A 13615-nucleotide genomic window follows, 5' to 3' on the forward strand; every position below is an offset into this window, starting at 1 on the left:
CTGAGGAAGAATTTTTTACAAGGGCATGTAACAACAGGACAAGGGGAAATGGCTTTAAGCTGGAAGAGGGTATATTTAAACTAATCATTAGCAAAACATTCTTTACTGTGAGGGAGGTGACACACTGGAACAGGCTGCACAGAGAGGCTGTGGATGCCCCATCCCTGGAGGCACTCAGGGCAAGGCTGGATGTGGCTCTGGGCAGCCTGCTCTGGTGGTTGGTGATGCTGCCTATAACAGGGGGTTGGAAACAGATGATCTCTGAGGTCCCTTTCAACCCAGGCCATTCTATGATTATGTGATTTGAATAATATGAGCTAATTATAAAGGGCATTTATCTACATGCTTTGGTAAAGGAGGATACCAACCACATAGTACAAACAAAAACAAAATATCTTTTTTATTTCCATTTGAGAGCATCAATTTGTCCTGACAAGAACCAACATCTCTATCCAAGTTTTCATTAGGAAGGGTTTCTCAGACCGAGGACTTTCTTGTAGAAAGAGACACCATCATCCACGGACAAACTGCTCCTCAGCCAGCACAGGGCAGGTACTAATGGAGACCTCCAGCTCAACAGTGCAGCTCTGAAGGATATCCAGAGCATGCTTCCCCACATCTGAACAGGGCACGTAACTATGTGCCAGGTGCTCCTCCCTCTCCACGTGTCAGCCTGCTGCAGGACTGGGCAAAGAAAGAGAAGTCTGTAATTCTGTGCTGAACGGTCCCGTGCCGCTGCTCTGGCACACGGGTACAGGATGGAGAGCACAGTGCAGTGCAGGGTCACACACTCCCCACCGCTGTGAGCACAGAGCAGTGCCTCACAAATGCACCTAATAGAACGGCACGTGTTCAAGGACAGACAAAAATATACACATAATGCTCAATATCTGCACTTTACATTAAAAAGGAAACGACTGTAGAGCAGCCCCACACGCTGTGCAGATCCTTATCGCACTGATGCGAAGTAAGAAAAAGTCTTGGAGCACTGAAATGGCAATCAGGGACAAACTCTCCTTGCAGCAGTTTTCACCAAGGTGGAAAGCAACCTTCACACCCAGGCATGCTTCCCCCAAGGGCTGCAGCAGCAGCCATGGCTTCTTGCTGCCAACCTCTGGGGCCCTTTCTCTTCTGGTTTTGGTGATGTGTCCTGCGGCCACGCTCTGGGATGCTGCTGTGCACACTCCTGGCTGACCTCAAACCACGACTGCTGCACCACAGCTGCTCCTTCTCTCACCGGTCTGATGTGCTGAGACAGCCCGCTGCTAGGCCTAGGAGAAAGGACAGCAGCAGCTCGTGTCAGGAGCCACACCATGGGGGAAGGCTGTGCCCCAGAGGGCGGTGGGCACGGCCCCCAGCTGACGGAGCTCAGATGTGGGGTGGGCTCTGCGGGTGCTGCGTGGGGTCAGGAGTTGGATTTGATGGTCCTTGGGGTCCCTTCCAACATGGGTTGTTCTGTGATTCTGTGAGTCTGCACAGCCCTGGTGTTTGACACATCCAGCACTGAGACTCCAGACTGACACTCAGCACCATCCTGAAGCTCTCTGATGAGCTGCGTGAAGAATAACCAATCAAAACCCAACGCCTTCAAAGTGAAGTGACACTGCTTTGGTGGACAGCAGGAGCTCTGCAGACAACTCTTGAGAGCACTAAAGGGGATTCCCTTCTAGAAATGCACCATAAAACCTTAGGAACAGAAGAAATCAATTTAAAATGCTTTCAATTTAAAAGATTTTCCAGCAGAGGTAGGAAACAGTAAATGAATGCTGTCAGTATATCCATCCTGACAATGTTTTCTTAGGAAGCTGCTGAAACAGTTGTTAAAACCCAGAGGAAACACTTTCTTCAAAGCAAACTGCCCTTGTATGAATGTTGATTAGAGGCAGACGTGCCGGCTGAGCTCTGGGGGGTTTCCACCCTGAGCTGAGGTCCAGCTGGAAGCAGGACAGCCCCCAGCATGCTAGGACAGCTCCGTGCTCACCCACAGCACTACTTCTGTGAAGAGAGCAATCACATCACCATGTGGGAATGCCAGAATCCTAATTCTGTATCACGTTCAGTCAGTGACCTCAAAGTCGGTCTGCTTTACTGAAGGGAAAAGTCCTGCATTCTCTTTCTAAATGGCTTTGGTACCTACCAGGGGAAGAAATAAGAATAAATAATACTTGCAGTTCTGTAACGATAACAGTAGTTCATGTAGTGGTCCCAGATTGCCACCTCCACATTTACCTTTGATGGACTACACTCCTGCTTTGAGGAAAGGCAGTTCTTCCTTAAGGCTTCTCTGGTCTGTGCATGAAAAACAACAGGAAAAAAAATCAGAGGTAGTGGTTCGTAAGTATAGAAAATACAGTGTAATCCAGCATAAGAGTTGAAATGACAAAGTACCTTTCTGTCCAGAAGTGTCCCAAACAACAGAATGAAGAATCCCTGAAACATTGCAAAAACAGTCATCAAAGTCAGCATAACCACGTGATGTGTCTCAAACGCTTCAAAAACTTTTCTCTAGCATAAATAAAATAATGCCTTGGAGTGTGCAAAAGAGCTCATCACCTATGACGTGGATAGCAGCACTGCCCAAAATGAGTTTGCCCACCCAGATCACAGGGACCATCCAGGAATGCCAAGAATGGATACAGAATCCATGCTCGTTCTCATTACGAACTGGACTGATGGGTTACATACCAGAACCTTTCCTACATAATAGCAGCATTAGCCAAGAGCAGGCACGGCAGCACGTCATACCGGACCGTGGCACTGCTGAGTTACACTGGCCCATCCCCCATGTCTAAGTGAGAATTCTCTGGTCTTGCTGCCAGCCCCTCCCCCATCTGCTGTCTTTTGGCACAGTCCAAGTCTGAGCAGCCACAATGCCCAAACTCAACGAGGTTACCTGGAAGGCATTAAGGAGCGCGAAGGTAACGTGGAATGCCAGAGAGTGACTGTTGACCACTGTAGCCAGGCCAAAGCCCCAGGTGAGGCCCAGCACAGGCGTCAGCAGGGCAACGTTTTTGCTAATTCGGATCATGTTGCTCAAATCCCGCGACTCGCAGCTTTCTCCAATAGAGGGTCTTGGAGTCTTCATCACAACCACCACTACCACAGCCAAATTCACAGCAACGATGCTCAGGGCGGGTGCTGCGAAGGCCAGAAGGGCTTTGGTCTCATACCAGTTGAGCCAGCAGGCTCCGCTCCTTATGTACCCTCTCTTGGGTTCAGTAATGGCAACAGTGAGGACAGCGATGACTATGGGACATCCATACCCAACAACGAACGCTGTAGCTGTGAACGCCGATCTGGTTATCTTAAAAAAAACTAATAATAACCCATAGAGAATTAAGAGACCCAGGGTCAACATCCAGAAGAACGAGGCAAGGTAGAACAAGTGGAGGAAAAAAGTAGCTGCGACGCACAGCCGGTAGTTGAGGGCTGTGCTGTGCACTACAGCAGCCACGATGAACAGAGTGTCAGCAACGAGGAGCGACGCAGCAATGTTCACCAAACAGAAATGGCGCATGTAGGCGATATCGGTTTTCGTCACGTGGTGCCAGACAGCGATCTCAATGGTGAGGCACAGGATCAAGCTGAAAATAGAAAGGCCTAAACCCACACGGGTAACGTAATCCAACACCGCGCTTCGCAGCAACGCAGGGGACATCAAAATGGAGAAGGATTTGAAGGTGCGGCGGTGGTGGCGGCACACGCAAACAACACGGCCTTTGGTGTGGGCCTTCATTCTGCACGCCTTGTAATCCCAGCGCCTGTCAGTAGAGTGCCAGCCCACGCACTGAGCCCCGGCGTCCTCCTGCTGATTCACCTTCTCAAAGGTAAGTAAAACATGCCGAAGCTCTTCTGGAAGGGACACGGATAAAACCAGCCCGTTCACAGAAGCCAGGTCCGGGCGGCTGGCTTCCAGGATGGCTCCAAGCGTGGGGAACGCAACGCTGATGGCGGTGGAAGCCTTGGCTAACTTCTGAAGTTCTCCTTCTGGAATGACCACCCGCCCGGTGACGTTGCTTGTCTTATTCAACTCCATACAAAAATCAAAGCTCTTCCCTGAAGCATTCTGATGCACGCTGAAGCCTTTGGTAGAGATGAAGCGTTCCTGAATATTTTCTGATCCGTTCCTTAGAAGAAGTTTGCCAGCAAACAGGTTCACCGAGTCCAGTAACGTGGAACTGGCATTCCTGTCCTTTACAAAAGCCCAATTGGAAATTACGGAGCTGTTCAGGATGTGATTTGCTATTCTGCTGTAACTCTGAAACACAGAAGAAAAATAAGTTACTGCTGTTTCAAAAATCAGCAAATTCTATTATGCCACTGGCACAGTCTCTGAAAAGACTCATTCAGATTGAAGACTAATTCCTCCAATGCAATTAATACTGCTTCAACTCTGACAAGCTCAGATCCACTTCTTCAAGGCCATCAAAGTAAATACCTGCATTTTTCCTCTACTGACGTTCTCTGATAACGTCAGGGAAATCTTCTTTAGCAGTTCCACTATATCAGCGATATTTCCTGGGATTGCTGGTGAAGACAAGATATCTGGGATGATGCATGAAAAATCAGCCTCACAGTTACTGCTCCAGCGGTCATCGGCACCAACATATTTTGTTCCACCTCCAGGTTTCCCATGCATTGGCTTTCCTGGCCCTACAAAGGGAAAGGGTCCTCCTCCAGTATGTCCTTCAGAGCTTGGAAGGGGTTCCCGTTTAGAAATCCTCTGGAGTGCCAAAAATAAATTTGAGACAATTAATAAAGAGGACAAAATGAGACTACTGCTACGTCCCAGCAAAGCGTGCTGGAAGGCCTGAAGCCCAGCAGCAGCACTCCACTGAGAAACATACCTTGTTTGCACAATACACGTGAAGGAAGGGGAAAGAACTAAAAGTAATGTCTTATTCTTCGAGTGACTTAGAAAAAATATTCTTTTTGTGGTTGGGGAAGAATTCACTGTGAATCATTTAATTATTACAGACTTCTGCTTTGCTCTTTTCTCAGGTTCATTCCAGTGTGTCTTGGTTCTCCACCATCTAAACCAAGACTTTCGCCAAGTGAAGAAAGCAACTTCATTTCTTAACTGTGTTTCAGCACAGTCATTGCCCAAATTCATTTCTCATTCCTTAACTTTAGATGAAGACAAGGCTTTTTACCACAGTCATCTCTGCCCTAGAATCCCATCTTCTTCCCTTTGCTCAAGATACAAAGGTTGGGTGAGAGTGGAACACATTATAACCACAGGGCAAAGTGGATGCGTAGCAGAGGCATTACCTGAAAAAGTGACTGCACATCCAGATTTGCACAAGCGTCCGTGAACATTTGCCACGTTCTCTCTTTGCACACAAAGCTTGTCTCCCCGTGGAAGGAGGGAGAACAAGGCTGAACGCAGATAGTTCCACTGTCTTCACAGGGAATCAGATCCATACACCCATCTGGAAAACATATCAAGCAGATATTGCTACTATGCAAGACAGCACAGCACATTGCATGAGGTATCAGGGGTGTAAATACTGATAATGGATGAGAGTTCAAAACAAAACAATGGAGAAGACACAGTTACTCACTGTACCTGGCAGGTCACCAGCCTTTGGTTCCTTACTGAGGACCTGAAAAGTAATGCAAAGGGAAGCTGATGGTCCAATGTGAAAATAAATAAAATCGAGTACTTGGAATAAACCAGGAACGTGACTTCACATGCAGAACAGTATCTCTGATATTCAGACTTCTCAGGGTATGGCATAGAGTGCTCAGAGCCCATCATTTGCACAGAGCCATTCAGAGCTCTCTGCTGATGTCTGACCCCATGGGAAGTCTTCATTTGCATCCCTCTATTGAAGGAGTCATGCATCCCTCCAGCGCTCATTGCCTACAGCTGTCTGCACTGAAAGAACAACCTTTTAAAAATTCACAGAGAAGTATATATATATATATATACATTTTTAAATATATTTTTTCAGGTCTGCTTTGCACAAGCACAGTACAACCAGACAAGAGCAACTCTGCACGCATTACTTGGGACAACTGTAGTAATCTGTGAGCATTCTGATAGAAAGGCTAAACACAGGGACAGTTGCCAGAAGTGAGAACTGATACCAAAATAAATATGTATTTCATTTTGATATAAGAAACATGATATTACACATAAGAACAATGCGAACCCAGATACATCCAGACTGAAGAAACGTATCAATCCCTATAGGAAAGATGAGATATTTTCTTTCCATTGGAAGCTGAAGTTCAAGGTTGAGTTAACTTAAGTGAGCTGGTGACTCCCATCCCTCTCTGGGTTAAAGTGAAGTGTTGCAGATTTCTGTGCCAGAGAGCTCTGTGTCTCACAGATGCTCAGGGACTCACCCCGGGAGCAGTGTGTGGTGCAGCTGGGAGGAGCACAGCCCAGAGGAGCAGGCTGAGGGCTGCCCTCACATCCATCGTGTTGTGTTCACTGCTGCTCTCCTGGAAGAAAGGCATTCAACATGACCACGTCTTTTCTTCACTTACGGACATAGTTTGGATGCTAGAAAGCAGGCAGCTAAACCCATTCCAAAGGCTGTTCTCTGTGGGCAGGCAAAGTGACTTTCAGTTATCATTTATCAATAATTTTAACATTCATTAGCTTTTTACTGAAAGTTGTTCATGCATTTTTACTTAAAACATACTCTCCAGTATCTACTGTGTGCTCCTAGCCCTCATTCCATTTCACATTTGGGATGTCTTGACTTCACGATGCCTCACCACTGATTAATTCATACCCACTTCGCATTTCATCACCTACATAACTCCACCCAGGGCTGCAATCTGTAAGCAGCTGTAAATGCGGGACAGCTCTGTGCAGCTGAGCCTCCCTGAGATAAGGACACACACTGCCAGCCAGGCACCGATCCGGTTCAGTTGCATTGCTTGACGCATCATGGAAAGCACCCAGCCTCAGCAGCATGAGAACACGCCGAGATAAGCGTGCATCATTAGATGCAGAAAACACAACAGTACAGTCAGCCTCTTCAGGGACAGAACACGGATACTCTCACAGAAACTCAGAGGAAAGCTCACACACTTGCATTGCCCCAGGCATCTCCCAGTCAGGAAACTGTCACCAGCTGCCAATCCTCCTCCTCCAACTAACTGCATTCCATCTCAGCACTGCGGGGATGGGCAAAGACCCCAACAGGAGGAAGAATAAGAGACAAACAGTGGCAGGAAGGGGTTAAAGTAAAAAACCTCAGATTGGTGGGCTCCACCACCTTGAGTCACAGCTTTCTCATCTTCACTACCCAAGAAGAGGAGCCAGGCTCATAGGGATATACTGCACCAAGTCAAAGTTTACATGGGGGCTGTCCGTTCTACGCAATCTTCTTTCCCCAAACGTTCACTGCAGAATCGCATTATGTCTATTTAACATCTAAAATAGAAGGGTATCAAACCCCTAGTTATGGATCCAAATTCTTTATTTAGGGCTTTAACAGCAACGCAGTTCTCTTAAAACTCAAAGGGCTCACAAAGCACCGCGAGGCCATCGCTGGGATGGCCCACAGCCACACGACGTGTGGAAAAGGCTGCAGCGCACACGGCTCGATTACGGACCAAAGTTAAGGCTTTGATAATTTGAGTTTTTGTCTTAAGTGACAACGTCGTGGGTAGAGCTCAACGACAAAACTACGAGCAAGAAGCAGAGGGGCCTGACTGCTTCTACAGAAAGAAGGAGCACACGTGAAGCCGAGAAGCGGGAAGCCGAGAAGCGGGAAGCGGGAAGCCGAGAAGCGGGAAGCCGACGCAGCCCAAGCACTCCGACATCCCTCGGGCTGCCAACGAACCAGTCCCACAGTGCCCTCGCTGGTGAGATTCAAACAGAGCTGTGACAACACGCTGTGACGGCACTCACCGCGTTCAGAGCTCCGGGTCCTACCGCACTGAGGGCTCAGAGCACCAGGGATCCCGCAGCCATCGCCGCTGAGCACCCAGCCACGCGGGCCTCCTCCCACGGGCCAACAGCCACGGCCTGCTGCTACACCCGCCCCGCTGGATTGACGCCGTGGGACCGGCGGACGACAGCAGAGGTATTGCACTGCAGAAGTGCCAGGACGGGTCGGCGACGCGCCCACAAACGCCAAGCTGCTGCAGCTGTGCACACGCCCAGGAGCAATGCTGCAATGACTGAGCAGCCCTGGGCTCCTCAAACACCTCCTGAGCTCGAGCTACCGCGCTCCGAGGGCTGAGCTGTCTCAGCAGATGCTTCCTCCCAGAAGCGGAGTAAGGCTGCGCTGCACGGGGTTACAAACGCACTCCGACTGTGACTCCCACAGCAAGGAGAGTGCTCTGACCAGGTCGGGCGGGCGGCTGGCATGTTTCAGGTGCAGGTATGTGCCCGGGCACCCAGAAGGGAGGGGTTCATCCCTTCAGCTCTTGCAAAATCTGGTTTCCCAAGACATGGGAGCAGCTGTTTTGTCACAGCTCTGAGAAAGCAGTCAGCAACACCTCAGAGAGCTTTAGCAACAGCCCGAAGTACGGAGCTACAGAAACCCATTTCTACCATTACCCTTGGAAAGGCTTCTGCAGAAACACAACCTCTAAACAAATGCTTTGTGTTCAAGTAAGGTTTAACCTATGCTCTGCTAAGCATCCCAAAGCCAGCCTTGCAATGCATTAAACCTTCATTGGAAATTGAATTATCTGAAGCATCACAGAAGAGAAATGTCTGCACAGTGACTGCTCACATACACACACACACAGCTGTGCATCTCATTCTTCCAAAACCGTATATAAATGGAAGGTGAGGATATGTCATAATAGGATAACTGAACAAACACTTCACTTTTTTAATCTGTTTTTCTGTTCCTTTGCTCTGCCCACCACCTCTACCCTTCTTAAACATGACATGTTTTGAGGCTTTGCTTTTTCTTCCCCAACCTTAGTGATTCTGATTCTTCACTCTGTATTTAAAAGTGATTTATAGTTACTGAGTGACGAGAGGGACCTTAAAAATAAGCTCTGAAGGTGCACAGAAAGGGCTAAAAACCAAAAGAAAGGAATAGAAGCTGAGAACTTCAGACTCTCCGTCCCACTTGTAAGATTTGAAACAAGCAAACAGCATCAGCAGCTTCCCAGCCTTCAGGAGCCAGAAGAGCCTAGTGAGGCAGCTCCGATACGAACATCTCCTGGGGTGAGCTGGGTGAACAGCAGTGCACTTTTCCACACAGCCCCTCCTGCACAGGCATAGGAAACATCTCTGAACACGAACCAAGCAGACATTCAGCAGGTTTAACTCCTTTTATTTTGGGGAACAGGCATCATTTTACAGCACCAGTGAACAGCCCAGAGAAGCACACTGCTTTCAGGGAATGGTACTGCAAAGCACCTTCAGAACCAAGGCCCTCCTCCCTCCTCTCATACGTAGCTCCAGCTGAAGGCAAGACAGACATATCAGGGCAGCTTCCTTATGGCTAAAAACACTCACAGCAGCGACTTTTACAAGAGGGCTTTATTAAATCAAGTCATTGCACTTGGGTCATTTATTGCTCTCGTGAACAAAGGCCATTAAATAATAAATACCTTTCACTTGTGATTGGAACTGATTGTCTCGTCCTGCTTCTCTCCCACACGCTGACCATTTCTGCACAGCAGTCCCACACAAGGTCTGTTCCATACTGCAGTCACAGTGAGGAGCTCGTGTAACAAAACCTGCTGATCCATTCTGCTCAACTGCTGCTTTTCATCATCTGCCTCACAGCTGCAGGAAGGAGCTCAGTGCCAACCAAAAGCACTACAGCTGCACATTGATCCTCAGCACAGAGATCTGCCCCGAGCCTCCACTGCAATGCACCTCAGCAACGAAAAGTTAAAAGCACAAATAGACTGAGCTCATCAGCAAGGTGCCCAGCACACATCCACCCAGCACCTTACAGGATATTCATCACCAAATCCAACAACAAGTTTGTGATCAGCCACTGCCAAACGTCCTCCAATTGACTCTGGGATGTCTGCATTCTACAGTGCATCCACTGTGGAAAAATGGTCTCCCACCACCTCACATGCTATTGGTATATCATCTGGATTAAACCCCGGGGTTAATGAAAATGGCAATCAACAAGATTTCAACTTTCTTCCATAAAAAAAGTGAGAGATGCTTCTTGGACACCGGCACGATGCTGCCACAGTGACTGCTCAGCAGAGACAGGTGTTATTAAATGCAGAGACAACATTCTGAGAAGGGTTATGGCATAAAGACATTTTGAGACCTTCTGAGAGTATCAAAGTTCAAGTGATTTATTTTGAGCCGTATTATAAACAAGAATTGACTACTGTAAAAACAGATCAGAATGCAAGTTCAGCCACTGGAAGGACATCAGTTTAGATATGCACACACACAGACCCTGTGAGTTCAGGCTGACTTCCCACGTCGCGTGCTGCAATGCTGTAGGCACAGCAGGCTCAGCTCAGGGCAGATTCCAGCCTCCTTTCTGTATTCCTTACTTCTGTGATATCAGAAGTTCATTTTATTGTGACTTCACGACTCAGTCCTGAATCCCTTTTTAATCCCATAGTGCAAGTGACAAAATGTTCTGCTCAACTGCCCCGGGGAGGCCGACCTTTCTCCCCACCACACACAGGGGTGCCACCTGACTCGAGGCACTGAGCAGCTCCTGCCTCACAGCTCAGCACACAGACAGCACGTGTCAGTGCTCCCAGTGCAGGCAGGCACGCCAGCACAACCCTGCGTGGCCCTGCCCCAGTCAGGTACACAGACATCACATCTTCCCTTCTGCACGTGGGGAAAACAGCGACCCCAATTTCCACACAGCTATTCCGCCCCTCCCAAGGGAGGGGTTTGCAGATCACTCGTGAAGATAGATCACCCTATTTATAGTATAGATCTCTTTAAAAATTAAGCTACAGATATTCAATAAAAATCTATGAAGAATTCCCTCTCCTCTTTATACAGATTCAGTAGTATTCTGAAGCAAACCAAAAAAATAAAGGTCTGCAATTCCAGCACAGTAAGAAATAAGGCCTCTTTTATATTGGCAAGAAAATTACACCATTTTTTCCTTTTTTATCTCTGAATAAAAGACTATATTCCTTTGTTGCACAATATCTCCTTAAGACCGTAGAACTCCAGCATCCATTATTATAAAATAGGGGAGTCAGTTCCACTTGTGCTCAGCTTTGCATTCCTGGCAGGTGAAAGACATCGAGTCCATGGGTGTATCATGTAGACATCACTGCTTTCTTCAGTTTTTCTATTTCAAGCTGGAAAACAGTTTGAAAAGAGAAGTCAGTATTACAGTCACCACAACCTGATGCCATGCTACCAGGCTGCTCTACAAGCAGGAATCTACAACCATCAGAAATGTGCCTGTACTTCTGGTGCACAGCGATGGATCAGCTCGCACAGAATGAAACAGTGACAGCACTGATGGGTGGACTGCTTAGTGTGTCTGTGTCGTGATGCTCTGGATCAGACTGACTTCCTAACACAGCCTTCATGCGACACATCATGCTGCTTTTAACCTTCACTTCTTCCACTGAGTGTAGGAGAAACAAGAAGCCTGCTTCCTCTTCACTCCCAGAGCACAACTCCAGGCGACTGCAGTGATTGCTTCAGGGGTGCACTGAAGAGAGAAACTGCCAGAAATTCTTCCCTGGATTTGGAAGCAGCTTTCATGTTGATCAAGAGTTCTATTTCACAAAGATAAGGACCACTCGTACCAGACCATAATATTTTTCTATCACAAGCTCATCCCAGTTATTGTGTTATTCAGTTAATATCATGCAGCCGGCGTTCATCAAGAAACCAAGCTGGGTGATGCTCAGAGGGAAATCTCTCAGATGCATTCTGAAGTTGGCTTCCTCCAGACAGATCATCAAGAATTTAGGAAAGCTGGTGTTTTCCTATTTCTCTTTTGATGACACATACATTAAATTTGTCCTTCATACCATACACAACCAAAATCTGTATCGCCTCCCTCGGAGCAGCTGGGACACATCCCCAGCACAGCACAGAATCTAGCAGCACTCACCTCATACCCCAGCACACACAGCTAGGACTGAGTATTTCCCAAACAAAGCAAGCTGAACTAAGAGGAACTGACTCTCCTGCACACACCTATCTGCCTCGTGAGGCATCCCTGCAATGACACCCTGGCAAATCAATACAGGAAAGGTTGAGCAGCTCCTTAAAGACTTTGCCATCAAACCCCTGAATGATGTATGCATGTTTCTAAACCTTTTTTTCCTCCTTTAAATTGCTCATATTACCTCCAGATTAGTTCGCATCAGCTTCTCTTCTTCCAAATCCTTCCTTAATTTTTCCAGTTGTCTCCTAAGAAAGCATAAAGTAACAGAAATCGAAGTCAGGGGAGGAAAAATACCACTGGTAAGAACAGGAAGCAGAGGCCTTGTTCCAGTTTTACAAGAGAGACTCACACAAGTCTGATGCTACACCTTATAAACCAACCGTGTACAGTTACAGACCCACCCATGCTCAGGTACTCAAACCTGCTGGACCAAGGGCTTCCAACAGCTCTGGACATAGCAATCAGCACACTACTGTCCCTGACTTTGAATCAGGATTTTAAGCTGGTAATTTAAAATCATTCTTACAATTAACTCTACCTGGAGAGGCAAACTAACCTGGTGACTTCTATTCTTTAGGATAGAAAATCCATAAAACATTCTACTTCATAACTGGATTCAGGTAAGAATGATCACTTCCTCTCTGACCAAATTAACTTGTTAAGCTCCTGCATTCATCATGGACTAGTTTCTTCTGGAAGCTAACTGGCCCAGATGCTTTACAGCTTTTCCAAAGTTCTCTAAAAGCTGGCTTAGTTAGCACTGCTCATCATTTAAACAGCATCAGAACAAACACCCATGTTCTAAAAGTATTTTCACAGATTGGTCTTTCCCCCTCCAAATACAACCCTGCCCACACGTGCACACCATGGGGCCACCAGGATGTTCCTGAATCTTCATCCTGCCCAGGCATCTCAGCACATGCAATTACTGCACAATGCCAGTAGGACTTGCACCAAATAACACCAAAATCACCTTTTCCTTACAATGAAAGTAATACGTGTTTGAGAAATACTTTCAGAAGGCAGTAATGAAAGAAGGAGCATGAGGTAGGATAGATACAGCCTTTATAAACTCCCAAAATACTCTTGAGATCAAATCAGTACGTATGCAGGACATCTAGCTGGATCAACCTCTGAGGGAAGAAGTCCTGAATGTTAACGTATCAATACACAATAGCTCTATGGTTTAGATGTTTGGCATTAAAGACACTTAAAGGTGTTACATCCGTGTGTAGGTTGGGAAGGAAAACACTTACCCATGTTCCTTTTTCAGTGCATCTACTAAATTCATCAACTCATGAATCTGAGCCCTGAGCTCTTCCACGGGAGCTTGTGAATTGTCTGTTTCAACCTTGGGTTGGATTTCTCCAGAAAGAAAGTTGAGGATGACAGAACTCGGTCTCTGAGATGAAGATGGAACCGGTGGACTCAACACAGATGGCTGAAAAAAATATATCAGAAGAAAGCTAAGAAATGCAGGCTTCACAAACTACCTGCCCACAGCATCCAAGCTGCACTGGTATGGGAGCTACGAGCATTTAGCTGCA

At 47.1% G+C, this 13615-nt stretch overlaps 2 protein-coding genes across 3 annotated transcripts in view; both read right to left on the reverse strand.

The window, feature by feature from the left end:
- Positions 1-810: 810 nt before the first annotated feature.
- ADGRF4 (adhesion G protein-coupled receptor F4) lies at positions 811-6545 on the reverse strand. The gene is made up of 8 exons (XM_065730409.1): positions 6355-6545; positions 5570-5606; positions 5272-5432; positions 4439-4723; positions 2894-4258; positions 2389-2430; positions 2230-2289; positions 811-2133 (listed from the first exon to the last, which is right to left on the reverse strand). The coding sequence occupies exons 1-8, from the start codon at positions 6466-6468 to the stop codon at positions 2086-2088; spliced, it is 2112 nt and encodes a 703-aa protein (XP_065586481.1). The 5' UTR covers positions 6469-6545; the 3' UTR covers positions 811-2085.
- A 4433-nt stretch (positions 6546-10978) lies between these two features.
- Positions 10979-13615, reverse strand: part of CD2AP (CD2 associated protein) — a 54004-nt gene continuing 51367 nt past the window's right edge. For both annotated transcript variants that reach the window (XM_065730426.1, XM_065730427.1), the window contains 3 exons: positions 13325-13509; positions 12250-12313; positions 10979-11241 (listed from right to left, as the gene is read on the reverse strand). In XM_065730426.1, the coding sequence (XP_065586498.1) occupies positions 11200-11241; positions 12250-12313; positions 13325-13509 (291 nt within the window). In that variant the 3' untranslated portion in view covers positions 10979-11199. The remainder of the gene's footprint in view (positions 11242-12249; positions 12314-13324; positions 13510-13615) is intronic.

This window comes from Cyrtonyx montezumae, unplaced genomic scaffold (assembly GCF_038088225.1).
Source record: "Cyrtonyx montezumae isolate F1298 unplaced genomic scaffold, pur_monq_1.0 scaffold_13, whole genome shotgun sequence".
Lineage (NCBI taxonomy): Eukaryota > Metazoa > Chordata > Aves > Galliformes > Odontophoridae > Cyrtonyx > Cyrtonyx montezumae.

Excerpts from the sequence above, each read along its gene's own strand:
- ADGRF4 (XM_065730409.1), bottom strand. The coding sequence starts at position 6,468 with ATGCCTTTCTTCCAGGAGAGCAGCAGTGAACACAACACGATGGATGTG. Across the intron at positions 5,433-5,569 it reads AAAGGCTGGTGACCTGCCAG|ATGGGTGTATGGATCTGATT; the intron begins GTACAGTGAGTA and ends TATGTTTTCCAG. Across the intron at positions 2,290-2,388 it reads GGACACTTCTGGACAGAAAG|ACCAGAGAAGCCTTAAGGAA; the intron begins GTACTTTGTCAT and ends TTTCATGCACAG.